The sequence below is a fragment of the Lonchura striata genome, chromosome 5, assembly GCF_050655825.1.
Source record: "Lonchura striata isolate lonStrDom1 chromosome 5, ASM5065582v1, whole genome shotgun sequence".
NCBI lineage: Eukaryota > Metazoa > Chordata > Aves > Passeriformes > Estrildidae > Lonchura > Lonchura striata.
In genome coordinates, this window is record NC_140707.1 from 57,611,081 (window position 1) to 57,632,363 (window position 21,283).

Here is a 21,283-nt window from a genome sequence, read left to right on the forward strand (position 1 = left end):
CAACTCAGGTTCTAATGAGACTGAAGCACACATATCCCACTAAAAGTTAATAAATGGATTTTAGTTCAAATTAGCTATTTCTTTACAAGGAGGTTAGGAGCTGCAGGTCTTTTGATTTCTTTTCTAAAAAAAGAATTTTTAAAATTTTTTTTAAAAAACAGAAAATTTTTAATATATAGGAGAGAACAGTTTTTAAACATGTCCCCAACAGCCAGGACAGTATCTACAACAACACATACTGTAAAAATTAGCAAAGAAAATTAGTGATAAATTTTTTAATTCCCTCCACATGTTGAAATTAAATTAAATTTATTTCCATTTTGAATGCTTTCTCTTGCTATATGAAGCTGCTCAAGATTTAAATGTATCTTCCTTGCTGTAAAATAAATAAAAATCAGGTGCCAGTGTAACCTGTTAAAGTATAATCAAAAATCTGTGAGATCCGAGAGCTTATCAGACACCCAATTATCAAAATCCTGCTTAGATGACTGATTTTTCCATATCAGATTATGATCTTTGCTGTAAGGATGACATATTGTACAGTTTGTCAGAACTTTCCCAAAAAGTAAGGATTAATGATTCTCAAGTTGCTTCTCATCCGACTTCCTACAATAAAAAAGCTTAATAAATAAAATTACAAGGTCTGTTGACAGTCAAAAGCATAACTAGATCTACATGTCACTAAATACAGTAGCTATACATCTAATGAAGTAGTAAGTCATGCATTGACAGACTTCAAAAGCAAAACGGTACAAGGCTGATACTGTGAAGTACACATTCTAAATCTCTGATCACAGCAGTCATGAACTCACTTAACCAATAGTCAAGACTAGCCCAAACATGTAGCTACAGGGCTATATTACTCTTAACATATACTCCTGACATATGCTACCAGAAACCAATTGCTGAAGGACTGAGTACTCCCATCCCATTAAAAAAAAAAAAAAACATCACTGAAAATGCTGTTCTGCCCCTTGTATTGCCTTTACTACCATAACTGTACTTTGAAAACCGTTGATAGCTGTTAGAATGTCTTACATAATTCTAAAAGCTACCAAAAGGGCAAGTGGACACAAAAGGGTATTAGCCATCCAACGATCTTTTAAAAACAAATACTAAAACCCAAGATCTAAGTTTTGAACAACTTTCATGAGAGGATCACTTCCAGCAAGATCCAGGGATCAGTTTTGAAACCAGACCAGTAGATATCCAAACCCATGCAAGATTTACAAGGAGACTCGAACGCATTTTGCATGCAACACTGTGTACGCACTAAGTGCCTACTATGCTTACACTTGATGGCAATCTCCTGTTTCTTTCACTTGGCCTAGCACGAATGAACCCTGGTTAGTGCCTGCCTGCTTTTAGGAATACCATTTGAATTATGCAGCAAAACATTAACGCTACAAACACAAAGCTACACCCAGTTCCTTTCCTGGGCAGGACGAGGAAAGACTGTACCTTCAGCCGTACACTTACCATCACTCTCTGCCCTGACTAGCAGGGACATGCCCTTGAGCCTCTCCACGTAGCAAGAGGACACATGCCCCGTGCCTCGATCATCCCACTGGCGGTCCTCATTTAGCGTGTACACCTTCACCCTCCGCCGGGTGTCCGTCATCCTGCCGCCTGCCGCACCGCAGCCACCACTCTGGCTGGCAACCGCTGGAGGAGCACAAGGCTGCTGGGGGCCAGGCCCCCCTCAGGGGAGGCGAGCGGAAAAGAAGGCAGCAGCCCCACACGGGCACGCCAAGCAAGCTCTTCTTACTCCTCTTCAGTGCCCCAACGGGATCCTCATTATCGAGGGTAACAGAGGATTGGGGAAGAGGGAGAAACAAGAGGTGAAGATGTGAAAAGGGGAGCTGCTCCTTCAGGTACAGTCAGGCGCTGCACAAAAGGCGAGTAAGCCTAGGCAGGGAGAGCCGCAGAGAGGAGAGAGGCTCTTTGCAGGGCGAAGGGCAGGCAGGAGAGGCGGCGAAGGAGGGACTCCGGAGGAGAAGGGGATCCACGGTAGTGGAAGCGGCGGCGGGCTGCAGCCGGCCCAGCGTGACAGGAGCAGGCGCTCCTGGAAGCCGGAGCCCTGCCGAGGAAAACAGGGGGGAAGCTGGTGAGGCCGGAGGGAATCAGAGGAAGGGACGCAGCCGGGAGCGGGGCCGCTCGCCCCGGCCTGCAGCCCGGCTCTATTGTGCAGCAGCTGCCCAGGCCCGAAGCCCCTCGCTCGCCGTCCGTCAGCGCGGGGCTCCAAGGAGCCGCCCTCCTTCCCGCCCGGGCTGCCCGGGCCTGCGGACACTGCCCGTCCGGGGACAGGGTGAACGGCCAGCCGAGCTCAGCGCCCCGTCTTCCCCATGGGCTCCGGTCGCAGGCGGCGGCTTCACTCCCAGCCTGACTCCGCCGCCATGTTCTTCTTCCTCCTCCTCCTCCTCCTCCTGGTGCTGCGGCGGCTCAGTCCCGACTCCCCAGCGCGCCTTGAGATGTGGCTGCGCTTCCAGGCGTTCGGCGGCCCGGCCAGCAGAGAAACGCTGTGCCCTGCGGAGGGAGGGGGCGATCGGCAGCGGCTGGTGCGGCCCGGCTCCCTCCGGCTCCGCCTCAGTCAGTGCGCGGCCGCCATCTTGGTTTCACCTCTCACTGGAGGCGCGGGGTCTCCCAGCCAGCGGCAGCACGGGCCGCCCGCCGGCATTTAAAGGGCCAGCGGCCCCGCGCGGAGGACGCGCATGCGGCCGTGGCCGCGCCGTTACCGCGGGTCCGGGGCTGGCGCGGCGGGCCCCGGAGTTGACGTTTTCTTAGACCTTTTTTTTTTTTTTTTTTTTTTTTTCCTTTCACATCTTGCCGGGTGATCCCAAAGTTAAACGGCTTTTGGTGAATATCTGTTGGATCTCCGCAGTCATAGATGGGGTAAAAGAATTCCAATATCAGAAGCTGTCGAGGCTTGACGGCTGCTGCCAATATCTGAGCATATGTTTGACAGATTTCCCTAAAATATGTGAAAATGCTGGTGCATTTGGGACCCGGCAGCGCCACTGCAGAAGAGTCCATTTCACACTACCTTATAGATAGTCACTGTACATGGGAGCTCACTGCAATATGTACTCTATTATTTTATGCCTTTGAGTAAGTCCTGATACTCGTTTATCAAAGTGAGTTGTATTGAGGGTGGTTTGAGCCCAAACAACACATTTGCAGCTTTCACCAGGATTAACTATGTATCACAAGGAATCCTCTAGTCAAGTCCTGTTTTCCTTTGTCCATCTTCTATTTTGCTTGGCCTGTTGAAAGACAATGCCAGCAGGATTGATAGGCAGCTTCCTGAGCAAGATCCCAGGGTCACAGCAGCAGCCTGGCAGAGCTTGAGCGTTGGACAATGCTCTCAGGCACATGCTGTGGCTCTTGGGGCGGCCTGTGCAGGGCCAGGACTTGGATTTGATGATCCTGATGGGTCCCTTCCAAATCAGAATATTCTGTGGTTCCTGAAGTGCCCAGACACAGCCATTTGGCCTTTGCTCTGATGCCCAAGGGCTGGTTAAGAATACAGAACCTTTGAGAGGGTTGTTTGGGTGCCTAAGGACATCGCTGAAGGCGCGCTGTGCTTGTTCTCAGCGCGGTGTTCTTGGCCAAAGCAGCGACGGGTTTGAAGAGATTCAGGTGTCCGGGAGCTGTGGCTTGTGGGCCTGGCTGAAGGGGAGCACCGCACAGCACGGGCACAGGCCTGGGCAGCTCCTGAGGGGCTGTTCCTGGGCAGCTCTCAAGGAGCTGTATCTGGGCAGGTGCTGTGCCAAAATCTCCCTCAGGCCAACCTGGAGATGGATTTTTGTGACTTCAGAAAATATTGATGTCACTTAGAGAAAACTCTGTAGGACTGTTATATTAACGTACCATTTACAAATTGTACCCTCTTGTGGCCATCAGATTAAGTAAAGACCGCACTGCTCACTGCAGTTTTTTTTTTTTAATTTTTTGGTTTTTTGTGAATTGAAAACAAGAACTTAATCAGATTTCAGTTTGCATGGTTTGCTTAATGCAAATTTTGGGCTCAGCTTCTTTTAATGGGCCTTGAGTTATCTTGAACAACTGAACAATGCTCGATCCGACAATAGTGCCTACTTGTCAGGTTTTAACCCAGTTCTCATTATATTTGGCAAGGGAGTTTTATTTTTCCTAACATTTCTACCCCAGTCATTCCAGAAAAAAAGGTTGGGCATTGAGAGCAACTTCCCATGCTGGAAATTAGCTGGGAAAGAAAGAAACATTCTGTTTATTTTTCTTGGAATAATGAATTTGAAAGCAAGTCTGTCAGGTCACACCTCAATGCCTTCTCTCGATTTCTACTCGTTTGAAAGTTTGTGTCTAGAAGGAAATATCTTCAGGCATGAGGAGAGGCTGTTATTAACACTGAGTTTAAATGTTTAACCTTTTTAGTTCCCAGAAATAATAAAGGACCTAGCCCTGACAGAAACTTTTGCCCATCAGGAACCAAGTAATAAATGATGAAATGGAATGTTGAATACTGTTTTAAACTTTCATATTCCTAGGAAAGTAACTATACATAGATCAATGCAATAGGAATAAGCCTAAACTGGGTTTACCATAGTAAATATGGGATTACCATATTCTTGCACAGCAGTCAAGAATAAAGAACAAGATAACTTTTTCTTTCAGTGTCTAGTAATAATTTTGGGAAAGAAAATTGCATTGTTATTGTGAATAACTTCAGGTCACACATATAAATTTGGTTCTATATACTAAGGCATTATTAGAGTTCCTAAAACTCTTAGCTAACTATTTTCTAAAAGAAAAAAAAAATGTTAGGGAAACTAACAACTTCATACTTTATTATGTATAAATAGACTATAAATAAAGTATAATTCATACTTTATTATTATATACTTTATTATGGTGAAGATTATTGCTAGAATGAAAGTCTGTACTTGCTTGAGTATATAGATCTGGCTATACTCAGTATGTGCAAACAAGGTTACAATCCATACTACACACACGCAGACACTCTCTATGTCTTCTTGTTCCCAAGGCATGTATTCTGACTTGTGCCCCAAAAACCTGTGGAAAATGAATGACTGAGTGCAAAGAAAAAATTAAATGGAAAAATTATCATAATAGGGGGAGGCTATAAAGAAGATGTCTGTACAGGAGTCAGAATATTGTGATCAAGAAGAGGGGAGATTCAGAAAAAATATATTTCTAGTTTAGTGGGGAAGAAAACAAAGCAGTTTAAAATAAATACATACAGTAGACAAAAAGCAAACCTAGCAATCATTACAAGTTATGAAGCACAGAAAAAATGGATAAGGATTTCAAGAAATTTGCATGGTTGGTAGTTTTAGGAACAGCTCATGTTTCCTAAATCTTAACACTCTTATAGGCCTGTTATATCAAGATTTTAAAAATGTTGATATTGCTACCAAAAAAATGGAATTGTTTAATAAATAAATTTTATACTTGAAAGAATGTGCAATATATTTGTATCATACAATGATGACTAAGTTCTTTCCTAGTCATTATTTAGAGGGATATTAAACAATTTCTCTTAGAGAGAAACTTATTCAAGTATACAAGTCCTAAAAAACTTGAATTTGAGAGTCCTAAAGAGGCTTGTGTGTGTGATCTCAGGAAGTATGAAACATTATTAACTTTTAATAAAGCTTAAATTATTGCAGAAATTCTGGAAGACATGAAGACTGACTATTAGTATTCAAACTGAACAAGTGAGAACCCAGGTAATAGTAGGCTGATTTATCTGACATCAGTCACAGACAATAAATGCTCACACAGAATGCAATAAAGATGGGCTTATAGCAGTAGCAGCTGATGTGGCTTTAGCAAGAAAAATTTAATTTATTGTTAAATTACAATGTTGCTCATAAGCGTAATGGAGCAGATATACATGGATAGTTCTCAGGTATTTTTCTGGAAAGTTAAAATTGTATTCTGTGAAGAAAGCTCACATTGCATGGGTCACATTTGAGGTGACTGGTATAGCTCAAAAGGAATTATTGATCTGTGGAGATGATCCTAGATGATTGTGAGAAATCAAGAGCAGGACTGATGGTAGTTAGGATTTCTTTTAATGTTTGGAAAGTCAATGTAAAATCTCTGTGCATAAAAGCTGTGTATGACTCAGAGAGCCTGGAAGAATGGCAAGAAATGGATGAGGCTATAAGGGTCAGAAACAGAAAGCTTCACTTCCTGAAGGTGCTGATGTAGAAAGAATATCCTAGCCTGGGACAGCTGGGAAGGTTACTGACAGCTGTTTCCGGCTTATTCCAGCTTTACAAATGTTTGTGAGCTCATCAGTGCCTCCCAGTAATTTAAGGCAAGCAATGACACTTTCACATAAAATTTTGAGCTGTAAATAGTGATTGTTCAAGACCTGATGGATAAGCAGCTCAGGCAGTCAGGCTGTGGTCCTAACAGGACCTTTCGGATACAGCCAAACACAGGGTCACATCTATGGGAATAAATAGTAAGGCAGCTCTGAAAGAAGCAAGGCTGCATAATAAACAAGCAACCAAACACAAACTTCTGATACTGCTCTGGGTCTGTAAGATCCTATAATATGCTTTTTGGACAGATTGTAAACTAGCACACTGTGGAAGAATGTAACATCAGGAATAAAAGTAGCTTTAATGCCACATTCTATAATTCTGGTGTCCTCATGGTTAACAAATTTTAAGACATTGAAATGGATCTGAAAGGACTGCTCTGAAGAGCTTTATTTTTTTGCACATCCATCTGTCACACTCCAAAATCTCAGATTCCTGCAGCATGCACTCTTTTGCAGCCACACCCTCTGAATCATATCTCAGATGCTGCCACTCAACTTTCACATCCTGCCACAGATCCTGAGAAGCAGTAATTCTGTTCTTGTACCTGAACCACAAAGATGAATCTGTGAAGGCCAGCAGTTAAGAATCTGGGACTCTTCCTCCTACATAATGAATCTCCTTAACAAAAATGTCATCTCTTTTCTTTCAACCTCCTATTGTCATCTTAATTTTCACAGTACTGAAAAGACCCTTGTCTTCCAAGCAAAGCTTTCTTTCAGGAGTTCTCTGCAACTGCACAGTCATGCAAAGTCTGTATTTGTTTTGAATTCCTGTATGCTTCTCTGAAAATGCTACTCTTTATCTAAATATGTAGGCCTCATTATCATCAGACTGAAGAATTTCAAAGCACTGCTGACACAGAGAACGTGCCTGCATCATTTATTCATCCAGCAGTGAAAATTCCCCTCCTTCTGCAAGGGGAACTCCAAGACATCTGAATTGTGCTGGCTGTCCCTATGCAGTACATATTTATGTTTTTGCATGTATTATTTTGCCTGTTGACTGTGTTTGTAACATTTCAGTAAGAGTTACTGAATTTTTTTTTCTTTTTCTATGGCAGAGTTCCTATTCCTAATTTTTGCTCCCAAGTATTTTTTTAAATAAGGTTTCCAGTACTTCATCCATAGCTCAGACTACAACAGGCTTCCCTTAGCCCCATACATTTGTTGGTCTTTTGAGAAAGTGATGGACAGAGACACAGGAAGCATGAGATCCACATCATAACTTTGTTTCCAGGAAGTTTTGAAAATCCATCAGAAACTCAGAAGGGTAAAAATTACCTCAATTTTTCTATTATATCTCTACCTAATCACCTAAAAATTACTATCAGCTGCAAAACTCTCACTTAAATAAATTCCTCATTACCTTAGGCACATGCTGAGGTGAGTGTGGAAACTGTTGAAGCTGTTTCCAGTTTGTGTAAATAAGAACTACATAGGTGGATTGAGAGTAAAAAGGGAGAAAAGCCAAAAGGGATGGAGAAGGCACATTGTCAGAGCCAGAACAAGACAGCAGCACATGGACACAGGTAGGTGGACACTCATCCTTACACACACAGTGTCTCAGCAGCTTGGTACTTCAATTGGAGCAGTCATCTGGGATGACTGGACTAGACCTGTGTAAATTTAGGATCAGGTTCCTGGACAAAAGCTAGTGAAAGTGACAATGTATCTGTATGTAATAAAGTGTAATAAATGTAAAAATATGTCAGAAACATGAAAAAAACAGGAGGCAGGTAAGTTTTCTGAAGACAGTAATTTAGAATCAGCCATTGTACTGACAGCAATTTAAATATGTTTGGCTTTCCAATTTTAAAATAAAATTTTATGAGTCATTTCAGTGTTTGTGACAATGATAGTCTTAGAGATGCAAATAATTCAAGACTTGCACAGAATAGGAATGCTTGTGGTGCAAGTTGCAAGTAAGTAATATAAATAGATTGAGAGCACATCCAATTATCCGAGAGATTATTTTACTAATTATCTTAGCTGGTTCTAGTGTCTTTCATTTTGCATTTGAAGCCAACAAAGCAGAGGGGAGAACCTGACACCAGGGTCTGTAGATGAGCTCTCCAATAACAGGCCAAGCATTTAGGGAGGAAAATGTGCACTGTCCTCACTTTGCAACCCTTCTCTAGCTAAAAGCAAAGCTAAGTAGACCAAATGCAAAACTGGAGATTTTGGTATTATTGTTACCTAGAAAAACAACCTAAATTGTTATGGAATGGGTTTGCTCAGTAGCAACATAGAAATTCTTCTGATTCTACACTCAGCCTTGGCCTCCTCTTTTCCCATGTATGTTACCTCTCTTCTGGTTGACACCAGAGATAGGATTTGGGTCCACACTCGAGACAGGATTTGGCAAACATCTGTAAGATGAATAAAGTCAACAAAGTTCAGTTGTTTAATGTCCCCTCCAAAATGAGAACTGAGGAGCAGCAAGTAGGTGGGATGGTCAAAACAAGAACAATGATTCTTTTCTCATAGCTCATTGAAGAAAGTGATGGAAGGCTCTGCTGCAAGGAAACATTGATGCTGAAATCAAATTTGGTAGTCCAATGTACTAATCTACTACAAGTGTCTGTTGCACAGCATAGGTGGCCCTGAAGCAGAGCTCTCAAGTCAGACACTTCTGTGACTAATGGGCAAAGGCATTAGAGGCATGTGGGGATTATCAGCGGATGTGCAGGAGGAAGAAGGTTGGGAATGGCGTGTGTGCCAGGAGGGTCTGGAGCAGTGAGGTGCAAAGGGGGTCTGGCATCTTTCACACCCCAGGGTGTTGAAGTGTGGGGTGATGGCAGTGACACAGCTCTGCTGTGCACTGGCTGGTGCAGGACAATAGGGCTAAAACCACAGGGAGAATGAATAGTCCTAAATAAATACAACTAGACCAACACTTGGACATTACTACCAAAGACAGTGTAAGTATATACCATTTCATTAATCATCACTGCAGCTTGTCAGTTATAGAAATTAGCTATTATATTATTAGAATTATAGATATTAAATATTCATTAACAATTATCTAAATTAATTAACATTCAGGATTTATTTATGATGTTTATGGCTTTCATTAGTGACAGAACCTGAGAAAATAATAAAGAGAGAACATATAATCTGTACGAATATATCACAGTTCTGTCTTTATTTGTGTTTAATACTGACTTACAAGAGTATGGTGAGAATTCTTTACATTTTCTGAAATCTTCTGCATAAAAAAATCTTGTAAACACCTGTTCTCTGGTAGATAGATCTTTGAGGGTCCCTGATGTCAATACATTCCCTATAATTTCAGATATGTGGTATAATATAGCCATTCAATTTAATGTACTTGTATGGGGACAACAGAATTGCCAGCTGGCATTTGTTGAGTCCCCTGATACAGCCACCATAGAGCCTTTATCACCTAAAGATCTTACAGTCCTTTGCAGCCATGAGAGGATTCTGGGGCAACTAGAGATAAAGGAAAACAAGACTAATTCCAGTCAGTAAAGCTGAAACCTTGATCCCTTCCTGCTTTCCTCTGTGCTTCTCATTTCTCATAATCCCAAATCATGGGGATTATGATTTATACTTTCCTGTTACCTTTTATATATGACATGGACCAGCCCTAAATCCCTTTCCTGACCTCACCGAGGAAACCATGGATCCAATCAAGTTCATCTCCCTCCTTTACTCATACTCATACCCTCTTTATATCTCTACCATGTTCCTCCCAATTCCTTTCAGCACACCCAGATGAATTGTGCTAAGGTTGGTTGTGTTCTCACCTGCCATCCTGCTCATAGCTATCAAAATCTCTGCTGTACCATGTTCCCTGCTATAGGACTCATCTCTGTGCTTTCAAGGTCCAGCACAACTTGGTTCCCCTTCAAGTCAAATACATTTTCAGAGTTTCTTTTCCTATCCTTCTCTTTCCTGATTTATACTTGCCTTGAAAACCTTCTCCTATCAATTGGCATGTATCAGCCTCTGGTTTATCCCATGTGTGGTACTTTTCTTTTTCATATTGCAAATATTGTTCTCAGTTTTCCCAGGAAGTGGCTTTTTGGTGATTCCAGCACACAAGCTTGTCATTTAGTTCAGTACAGCTTCTTTGTAGGCATGAGGACTGGCAAAGGAGAAAGAATACTGCAAAATAACAGTATAGAGAATCCACTGTAGCCACAAACTCTGATGAAGGCATGGACATGAGAAACGTAACAGTATGAGGGAAAATCAGAAATATTAATTTAATAGGAGATGTAAGTTTTGTTAATCAATTGCATTTTAAGCACATGACAAATTGCACAATTTTATAGACGTTTAAACTCAAATGCACACATTTCACAAAATAAAACAAAAACTTGTTAGCAAAACAAGACTTCAGCCATTTAAAGAGGAGATGTTTTTGGAATGGAAATTAAATGGCATTTTTCTAGTAGTAGTACACTGAGTGGTATCAGAATTGGGAACTATGCTGTTTCTTGCCTCCAGCTATCTCAGTTCAGGTCTTTCATAGCAGAAGAACTTAGAGATCCTGAGGGATTTTTTCCCCCTCCAAAGCACTGTACTGAAAATAACCCCCTAGGAGGTCATAGGGTTACATGGAAAATAGTAGTTTAATTTATTCATCCTAAATAGCAAAAGGCATATTTTAGCATATATTAAAAATAGACTCATTTTATGCACTTTTTCAGTCTAATGTCTGATTTTGCTGCTGATTTATTTCTGCACAGTGCTTTCTCCTTGAAGAAATTTGTAGGCTGTTGTTGACAATTTCTTCAGATAAATGTGCACATAAGAATAGAGAGGCTCATGGTTCTTTTGCAAAATGAATGTGCAAGGAAGTGCTTCTCTTTCTACATCAATCCCTAGGCACCACCTAATGGTGTCTTAGCTTTCTTAACAGCATTTCTTTGAGGAAAGGAAAACCATTTTCATCTTTTGTATCTTTCTGTAGTCACAATTCAGCAGTCAGTGGAACAGGAGGAATGCAATGAATTGATTTCCTACATATGCTGCCACTCTTCTGTGTTATAATATATGCTACCATATCCCAAATATACAAGGTTTCTGGGATAATCACAGTTGGTATAGATTTACCCTATGTTGTGAAAATAAATTAGTAGTCATTAGCTGTGTTGTGAAAATAAATTAGAAACTTCCAAAGCAAAGATAGCCATTTAAAAGAATACAGTAAGTACCATGTTTGCACTGACAGATATATCTGCATTGCAAAATTTGCTCCTCCTGCCTATTAATCTAGTGCAAAGGTATAAAGGGACTTGTTTGCATTTATCTTGGAACCACTCATTTCAAAACTGGCTTTCTCCTTCTGTAATGCTCTACAGTAAGGATCACAAGACCATTTCATTGTTTCCTCTGTCTTTGAAGAGTTCATAGTTCTACATTTAATGTAATAAAAGCCTGATTTTGTTAGTTTTCAGTGTATGTGGCAAGGCCATACTTTTCCCAGAGTACTTGGGAGGAGCAGTTGCCAATTACGAATTGGTAAAAGTGGTAATAGAAATGACGTGGACAAGTATAGTACAAGGAGATCACAGCCACATGATAGGCGCTGATGTTATTTATGTGCTTGCATATTTTTAGCTATTGGCAATGCCTGTCACAGTAGAGAGGGGTGGTAGATACAAATGGAAAGAATACTTTGAAAAGGATGTTATTTTTATACTGAGCTTCTCATATTGCTCAACTGATGTTGCCTCAACATGACACTGAGCACAGTCAGAGAAAAAGTGTCAGTCACAAGACGGTAAGACCTGCCACACTGGTCAGATCAAAGGTCCATCTGTTTCAGCATTCTGTACAACTCAGTGATGCTTAAAAGAAAATGTTTCTTTTTGTTTGTTTCAAAATACTATACAGTTTTTGTGCTTCTGAGAAACAATGCATCACCATAGTTATAGGACTGATTTTATGTACCCTCCACGTTTAATCATCTTTTTTCTATTAAGAAATGTGCTATTTGGTTTCCCTTGAATAGAACCTATTCATTATTTCTGATCCATACTGCTTAACTTACCAGTATCTTATCTAGTGCTACTACATTGCTCTTGGAGATCAGTAATCAGAAGTGCATGTATTTGAGATTCAAGGTTGGTACAACAGCATTATAATGTTTTCCTTGTTTGTTCTCTTCATAAGGAAGTAATTGCAATGTTCAGTTTGTCTTTTCTTGCCACAGGTCATGGTGTTGCCTATTCAAATAACACCCAAAGCTCTTTCATGAGCAGCTACAGCCAAGAGCTCTCCGTTTTGTATTTTTCTTTAAAGTGCTTGTGTTTGAATTTGATAAGCATACATTTTATGAGAGGTTTTACTGTCTGGCTGCTCAGCATTGGTTAAAATTTTCTTCAACTCCTTGCTCTCTGCTTTAATTGTGATTTGATGCACAACTTGTTCTTTGCAAACTTCCCTGCTTCAGCATTCAGCTTTATGTTGTCATTTGTGAATAGCTTGTACAGCAGGATCTGGACAACTGTAGATCCAGTGGAACCCTATTTTCTTTGTAATTTGTGTCATAATTTTTTTGGATCTCCTATCCAGTTGTTTGCCCATGAATTATCTTTGCTCTCATTCCATGAGAAGTTAATTTCTTTGGAATTTCTTAGTGAGGTGCCTTTTTCAAAGAAGCATTTTACAAATCCAAATACATAAAAATCACCAGCTCCACCTCATTATTACATTTGCCATGCGAATTCCATTCTCAAACACAATATTGATTATTCCTTCATATTTTAATTTACTCAAACTTCTACTTGCTCTATTTTAAAATAATTTCAATTAGTTTGACACCTACAGAAGTCAGACTTGGGTATTGTTCCTCAGATAATCCCTGAAATTAGTGGTTTTTATAAACTGGTGACATATCTGTCTTCTTCTATTCTCCTGTTTGATTGAAAGGTTGGGTTAAACACCACAGTTTTCAAGTGAGGAATTTAATGTTTAAAATTCTTGAATGTCCTTTCCATGCCCTGGCAGTCATTTACTACTTCCTTAACTGATTAATTTAATAATCTTTCCTTATGACAAATCAGCATAAGAGAGTTCTCAGATTATTTTTCAGTTCTTGAATTGTCCCACTACCCATGTAAGATTTCCCTTCTACATCAAAGGTGTTCCATTCCATCACAAGCCATTCTTACAAAGATTGATCTCACTCAATCCTTCTGAACTACATCTCATGATATTTGTAATTAAATGCACATCTCTATGGAATCAAACAGAAAGACCAGAAAGAAACAGACTATTTGGAGGATGATATGAAGGAATATAAGAACTAATAATAAAGTAACAAGATTGAACCAAAACCAGAAGACAGACATTTCCTTTACCTGAAGTCTCATCAAGAATAACATTTTTGGAACAGTTTGAAAACTGTTAGGTAGAGGATGCTTTGATGACATATATTAATATACTATCCAAGGACTCAGAAAATATGACCAGGGAATTTCAGTAAAATTTTATATAATTATCTTTTACACTATGTAAAATAAATAATTACCTTTTTTGGCTCAGTCTAAACATAACTCTCCCATTTCCCAAAACTATGCAGAATGAAATTTGTATTTGAACAACTATTCAGAATAAAAAAGTGTGGAAGCAAAGCTATTGATCAAAATTAATTTTTTCTCCTTTAATGGCTTGTAATGGATGCATTTTGTAAATGTGATGACTTTGCTGCAAACAGAGAATTCCAGTGTGTAGCGATCCATTTAATCCCAGTCCTCTTTTGCCTTCACTTCCAGAAGTGATTGATTGCCAACAACAAGGTTTATTAAACACACTTGAAGCATTGAAATTGAGCAAGAAAGCAAATATATGTATTTAGTACTCTGTGGTTTAAGCAAATCCCAAGGTAAGGAAAAAAAATGCAAACTTTAGAACTATTCAAAGCTATGTGAATGGAATATGGACAATTTCTTCATGATAACTGGGGCCTTTTCCCTCCACAACACCAGTTATTGCTTCTTTGCCAGTTTGGCTGACTGGCTAACTAGTCCTTATTTTACTGTAGCCAAGGAAATGAAAGTAACTGTGGAAGGGTATTTAACTTTTTTTTTGTCTGTAGCCCTTCCATCTCCACTTATTTCACGCTTTAAAATCTGTCCAAAGTGTAGATTTGAAAGTTTCCTTTCTGACTTGAACTGCTCTGAGCTTTCCAGCCCTTGAGTTTAATTTTTTCTTGCAAGGAAGCTCCCTCCCTCTTTTTGTTGCTCCTTTTTTAACACACACACATACCCACACACCCATCCACCCCCACACCACACACATTTCTTTTTAAGTTTAACCATGTTAATGCATGAAATAAAATACATGCAAGTGTAAAGGAAATTCTCACAGCTGGTTTTTTTTGCTTTGATCTCTGTGAGGATTTGGGTACAAAAATCCTCACTGAGAATAGGATTTATCTGAGTTTCAAGAACAAAAAGCTTAGTCTGGGGTCAGAGTTTGCCTTTCTGTTTGGCCTTCAAATTCTCAGTGCTCACAGAAACACAGAATAATTGAAGTTGGAAGGGACTTCTGGAGACTGCCTGGTCTAAATCCCCTACACAAAATAGAATCCACTAGAAACGGCTGCTCTGGATCTTGTCCAGTCAGGTTTTGAATATCTCTAAGGATGGAGAGTCCCCAAGTGGTATTTAAGCATCCTCACAGTGAAGTAGTTTTTCTTATGTTAAAATGGAATTTTCTGTGCTTCCTTTTGAGACCATTGACTTTGCCATTGTGTTTTTTCAACCCTTGTCTGCGTATTACCAAGCTTGCTGTGGCCTATGCAAGGAACCTCCCAGCTCCCGTACAAGTTAATAAGGATCCAAATGTAAGTAGAGTGGCACATCAATTTCCTATCAAGATCTGGTTTGTTGGCACATGGAGTTAAAATGTGTGTGCAGCTATTTTAGTTTTCCAAAACCAGCTGTTGCTGGGTGTGCTGGCTGTTGGCAGTACAACTCTCCTAGTCAGAGCACTCACCCAGAAAATTCAAGCCCTGTGTTCAACTTCCTTCATAGCCTGAGTCAAAATCCTTTTCTCAAGAGACAATCCTGACTGTTATCTTATAAAGCTGAGTGAGGATGTTACTGTCTCTATCTTTCCTAATGCAGAAATACTTCCTCCTGGGCATTTACATAGGGAAATGAAGCTAGAAATACAGCATGTGTGAGGAAGCTTGGTGATTCAACCTGTAACACTGCAGCAGGAGGAGTGTCCTAAGTTCCTGGCTGATGGCTGGAGCTGGTTTTGATTTCCTACTCCAGTGACTAATAACAATAGTCTCAAGACCAGAGTTCAATGATTAGGCTGCAAAGTCATTATGCAGTGAGTGAGAATCCAGAATGAAGGGTTCATACACAGAGGATGGACTCGTCCTCTAGGGATGGGAGGGAACAATTTCAGCCAGAATTCCAGCCACAGCAAACAGTGCAAGACTATCAGTACATTTGTAGAGTAGACAATCATCAGTGGCAGTAGCAGTTGCTTGTTTTTTCTTTAAGAGACAGAAATGTCAGATAGGTACTACTGTCTGAAATTAATAACTGAGCATTCTTGAAGGGTATGCATGCTATATAAGCATCTTGATAGGTCACCTACTTCTATCATGATCAGCTATAAATCCTGGTGTTGCTGTGATCAGCAGCAGGGTGCTTGCTCAGCACAGGATAAAGGACCGCTGTGTCAAGAACACCTTGAATTCCTTCCTGCCTCCCCCAATGGGTTAAGTGTAGCTCACATCACATCAGATGCATGGGACAGGATTTTGTTTCCTCTGAGAGCTGGGGTTTTCAAAGGTGTTCTTTGGGATCTAAGAGCATAAATTTTGAAAATTTCCTAAAGGAAATTCATAAATGCTGTAATTTTTAGGAAATATGTCTTTGAAGTATTTTTTCCTCCTGATTTAGAATGTTTAGTTCTAGTATCTAGACACTGGTTTCCTTAGTGATTTGAACACTGCTTGTTTTCAATACCATGTACTTGTCTTTTCAACAAATGGTCAGTCAGGGTAAACGCCAACTTTAACTCGTGAAGACCAATTACTGTAAAATTACCTTTCTCTAGTCTGGGTGAGAGATATTTATCTTGCTAACTAAGGCAATCTTCTCCTAAGCAATTTATTGTGCAAACTTTTACCAGTAGAAACAGCTTTCTTTACAAGATATACCCCACTAAAATCCACATTTTTTTCACATAATTAAAATAAATATCAAACCAGACACATTTTTTCTTAGAGTAATATTCTATTTATGTACTGATCTCTGCTACTTACATTGACTTTGCTTCCATTCTATTAATTTGACCTACTCAGTGATCTGCTAAGCACCAGCTATTTAAGAAGTTGTGTGAGTGAGGGGCAGCAACTGTGTCCACGTGGAATAGGATCTATTGCCTTGCTGGAAAGGGCTGTTTACAACAAGGTTCTGCCAAACTTCGTCAGGACTAAGAGTTGACAGAAGATAAGAATGTTACAAATTTACTAGACTTGTAGTATTGGTAGGTATGGAAATCACCTGTCAGAAAGAGCAATATAAAGAGAGTCAGCCTCTTTCTGAAAGAGAAAAAATTTGAGGGGCCTCTGCCTCCAACAAAGTCGCGGGGGAAAGAGGAGTACAAGCTATGCCCGAAGAGTAGAAATTGGCTGAAAGGGAGTGTTGCCTCAGGGAAAGGGAAGTAAAAGGAATAAGCAAAAACTCAGAGAAAAAGGAGCAATTAGCCAAGAATCAGCAGAATAAACACTAAGGAAAATGAGGTATTAAGTGACCTGTGAGCTTATAAAAGATTTTGAAGTGCTAATATTCCCCCTTGTAGTTGACAACATGTTAATATACTATAGAATCATACAATCATCAAGGTTGGAAGAAACCCTTAAGATCATGAAGTTCAACTGTAAACCCAGCACTATCACTGTAACCCCTAAACCACTAAACCATATTACCCACATGCCTCTATAGTGACCACTAATTACTGTAGTGATTTCTCAAATGATTATATGACAATGTTAAAAGCATATCACAAATGAGAAAAAAACCCAAACCGTTTAGGGCCTATTTGTTTATAGACAGCTATAGCCACATTTACATACATGCTTGAAATAAATGGGAAATGTTTATGCATTTAAATTAAAATTGTTACGAGTTTAAAAGCTTAGGTTACAAGCTCAGCAGGAATGTGAGGCAGGAGCTACTGCTCACAGAGCAATAGCTTCCGATATCCCTTGCTATTCACAACAAGATCAGGCTGCTTGTAGCATCCTGAGCTGCGTGGTGACATGATTCAGCAGGGGCTTCTCTAAGTCTATTACTGTTGCTCAAGGAAGCAAAGCCATGCATGATACCAGGATGCACTGACTGATGGACACAGTAGGGGTTTTGGCAGTTCAGCTGTGCAATCAACCCACACACACCTGCAGTGAGGTAAAGGAAGGGCAAACCCCAGAGATCAGGGAATAGTGTAATATAAAGGAAGCTGAACTTAGTTATCAGGTAGATTGGATGGTAACCTTGCTTTTAGTTGCAGACAGTTGCATCAGTGAATCATCAGGTTCCAAAACTATTAACTAAGAGCAATGCCTTTGTGAGCCAGCCAGACCCACACTGGGGGATGGGGGTGATGGGGCAGTGCATAGGTAGCTTGGCACAACATAAAGCATAAAAATTGGACAAATTATATATTTTGAAGAGAGCAACAGACTTGAGCTGGCTTTCATCCATGTATTCTTTCCAGGTCACTGGGGATGCCCAGTGTCATGACAGTGAGCACAGAGGGACCAGTAATGACAATCACACTACAACAGAGATTTAACTACAGCTGAACATCACAACTGCTATATTGCTCGTGCTGTGATTTCAACTGATTTCTGTATCACTCTGCTAAATTGAACTGCCATGTAATGCCAACTATACCAAATAAGTAAATTTGATATTAAACACTCCTCATGTGGAATATCCAAAAGCAGCCAAAGAGTATTGGGGTTTGGCAAGATAGCAAGAAGTAAATTTTGCATCTGTAAGATGAAGGATCTTTTGAGTCCTGCTGATATCTGAACTGAGGAGAAGTGTGATCTGAGAACTGCTTCTAATTGTCAGAGATGTAAAATACTTTGCATCTCCTAAAGGCAATGACTTTTTAGCTAGCATGTTCTCTGGAATTTGCATTCCACATGAAGCTTCCAGAGAAGTGGTGGGCCTATTCTGAATAGGAAACAGTAGTATTGGTGACTTATAGAGTGCCTTGCATTCGGTATGCCTGTTTTCAAATTATTCAAAACTGAATTGGAAAGGAGTGAAAAATAAGGTGATGAATGTCACTAATGATTCTAAGCACAGTACAGACTGTGTCTGACTATGCAGAGTTGCAGAGGTATAATGAGACGGATTATAAAAGAGCAGGTGAAATTCAATGTGGATACGTGAAAAGGTGTAAGTCAGAAATGTAATTTTTCATATACAGTACTGTCTGCCTATGCAGCAACACCAAGCTGTGTTCCAAGGGTCAGGTGAACACTCACAGCTCTCTGCATTAAGCAAGGGTAACCTGGCCACATGGGCTGGTTGAAAAAGCCTTGTCAAGCACACTCAGTTTGGAGGAGACTGAAGACGGGCTCTAAATACAGAGGTCAAATCAGTCTCTTTGTAGTAGAATGGAGCCTAAAGGCTTCATAGGTGTCTCTTACCTGAATTTTACTCTGACTGCATTCCTGTTGTCACACAGTCCAGCTTATACATTTAAAATGTACACAAAGCTGTATATATGCAATGGCCTGGCATTTCTTCATACAATAAGGATATTTTTGAATCAATTGCTTGAAGAAATCAAATCTTCTTGAAGTTGTGTACAATGACGAGCAAACTGTTCCTTGCAGATTTAAAGGATACTTTATAATACTTCCTTGATTTTTTTTGACAGCTCACCTCCATTGATTTTAAAACATTTAGCTTCTTTATTTCGAGCCTATCAGATTTTGACTTATTTAAAATAGTTAAATGCAAAGCTCCCAAATGATCACAGTACAAACTGACAACGCTTTTAGTCTCAGATCTGGCAAGTATTTCCAAACATACACAATTGAAATACAGACAACAAATTAGAAATAAATAATCACATGAAGAGAAGCAAAAGTTGTTCTGCTTAAGATGATACACAGTAGAATTGAGGTTCAGTACTTCAATCAGATCTCTTGCTTTGGTATACACCTAAAGAAACACTTTCAGAGCAAATTGGCAAGGGGAAGAAAAGAACCTCTTCATAAAATAATGATACATTTTATTCTCTTTCATGGCAAAATATAGTACCAAAACAGTCAGTTAAAATCAGCTCTTGGATTGGTGAATCACTCTGCTGTTACAGAAAGTGACTTCTAAAGAGTTCTCTCCTTACACAGGATGTTTTTTGTCAAGTGAAGAGATGAATTAAAATACAGCTGAATTAAATCTATACTTTCCTGATGTCATCTATATAAGCCAATGTTATGCTAATATGTTACACTTAGCACACTTAAACAAACAGAAGGGGAGAAAGGACCGTCTCTGTCATGATTCAATTCATACAGTGACAATACACGAGTTATTTAATTACAGCCATCTGCATTCTGTAGCAGATGAACAAGGAATATATGGTATATGACTGATGAGCTTGCTATGTCCTTTGATGACCTCTCAGCAAGTAATGAAGCATGCCTGCTCATGCTTAGCACTGTCACAGACTACACTTTCCTTGTTTGTGTGTTGGTATCACTGTAATACTTTGTTGGGTGCCTGCTGCTCTTCAATTAGGTGAAGGATTGTGCTTGATTCTGCCAACTACACAAGTAATTAAGGACATTACTACTGCTTTCTACAAATCTTGTCTCTTTATCAAGTATTCTAACGTGGAACTTCACTCAGAACTTACTAACAGGAAGAATTAATGTTGCTGTAGAGAACATGTTTATGGTAAAACAGTATTAACCAAGTATGTGTGAAGACTGGCTAATGCAGGAGCTTTTTTGTGTGGCTATCATACCACACATTGTGACAAAAGCAGGTTTAAATTCTGCACCTGCCTTAGGGAAGAAAAGGCTTCCCTTATCTCTCATGAAGGTGATTGAATGACTGTACACACATATTTGCTTTTACAATGTTCTCATCTTCAAGATTTAATAATTTAAATAAAGTGCCTCTGTCACTAGATAGCCATACCTGTTAAATAAATAGCATAAATTATTACATATACTTAGAGGCAGAGCTACTGCAGAGACTGCTTTTTAGTTAATATTTTCTGAAGAGAGTGCCTGTCTACTTCATCAAGTGTAAAAGTGCCATTTATTTTCATGATTGTCTGTAAACTACTGTGCATAGGCTAAACTGACTGAACACAGAACATCATTTATAAAGAAACATCTCACTGTCGATTTGAGATTTCTTTGTAACAAAAACTGATTTACAAACAGCATCTTCAGTAGTCTCTGAAGATACCTAAAATGAAATCCTAAAATGAAGGATTTTCACACTAAATATCAATTTCTACTTATGGTACAGAAGATGAATATCTTATGATCTTATTTTAGAAAGTTTCACAATTTAAATGAGACCACTGATAGAAATAGTACAAACCCTGCAAAACAGTGAAAATGCGTGAAAGTAATAATTTTGAGCTTGGTTCCTCCGAAACTTTGCCAAAACACTTATAACAGAAGATTTGGACTACTTACATCTTTACTTTACCACTTAAGGGGGGAAAAAAAAGGAAAATGTTACATTACACTTAAATTCAAAATTACTTTCTTTGTATACATACCTCATTTCCATAAATGAGAGAAATTACCATGTGGAAAAAGTACAGAAATTACCATGTGGCAAAAATTTGGTGTTTGGAAACACCTTGGAAATGTGGGGTTCCAGTTTGTGGCCTCCTATACTGCAAACAGCAACCATAGACTTGTGCTGAAAAAAAAGAACACATTAAGCATCA

The 21,283-nt window shown here is 39.6% G+C and overlaps 2 protein-coding genes across 3 annotated transcripts in view; one reads left to right on the forward strand and one right to left on the reverse strand.

The window, feature by feature from the left end:
- PPP4R3A (protein phosphatase 4 regulatory subunit 3A) overlaps positions 1–2,627 on the reverse strand; it is a 41,331-nt gene extending 38,704 nt beyond the window's left edge. For both annotated transcript variants that reach the window (XM_021531945.4, XM_085582278.1), the window contains exon 1: positions 1,480–2,627. In XM_021531945.4, coding sequence (XP_021387620.1) covers positions 1,480–1,621 — 142 coding nt within the window. In that variant the 5' untranslated portion in view covers positions 1,622–2,627. The remainder of the gene's footprint in view (positions 1–1,479) is intronic.
- LOC146767389 (uncharacterized) lies at positions 1,846–20,323 on the forward strand (the record flags this gene model as incomplete). Its single annotated transcript, XM_085582294.1, has 1 exon — positions 1,846–20,323. A coding segment is annotated over one exon (939 nt), but the record flags the coding sequence as incomplete, so codon positions are not given.
- Positions 20,324–21,283: the final 960 nt, after the last annotated feature.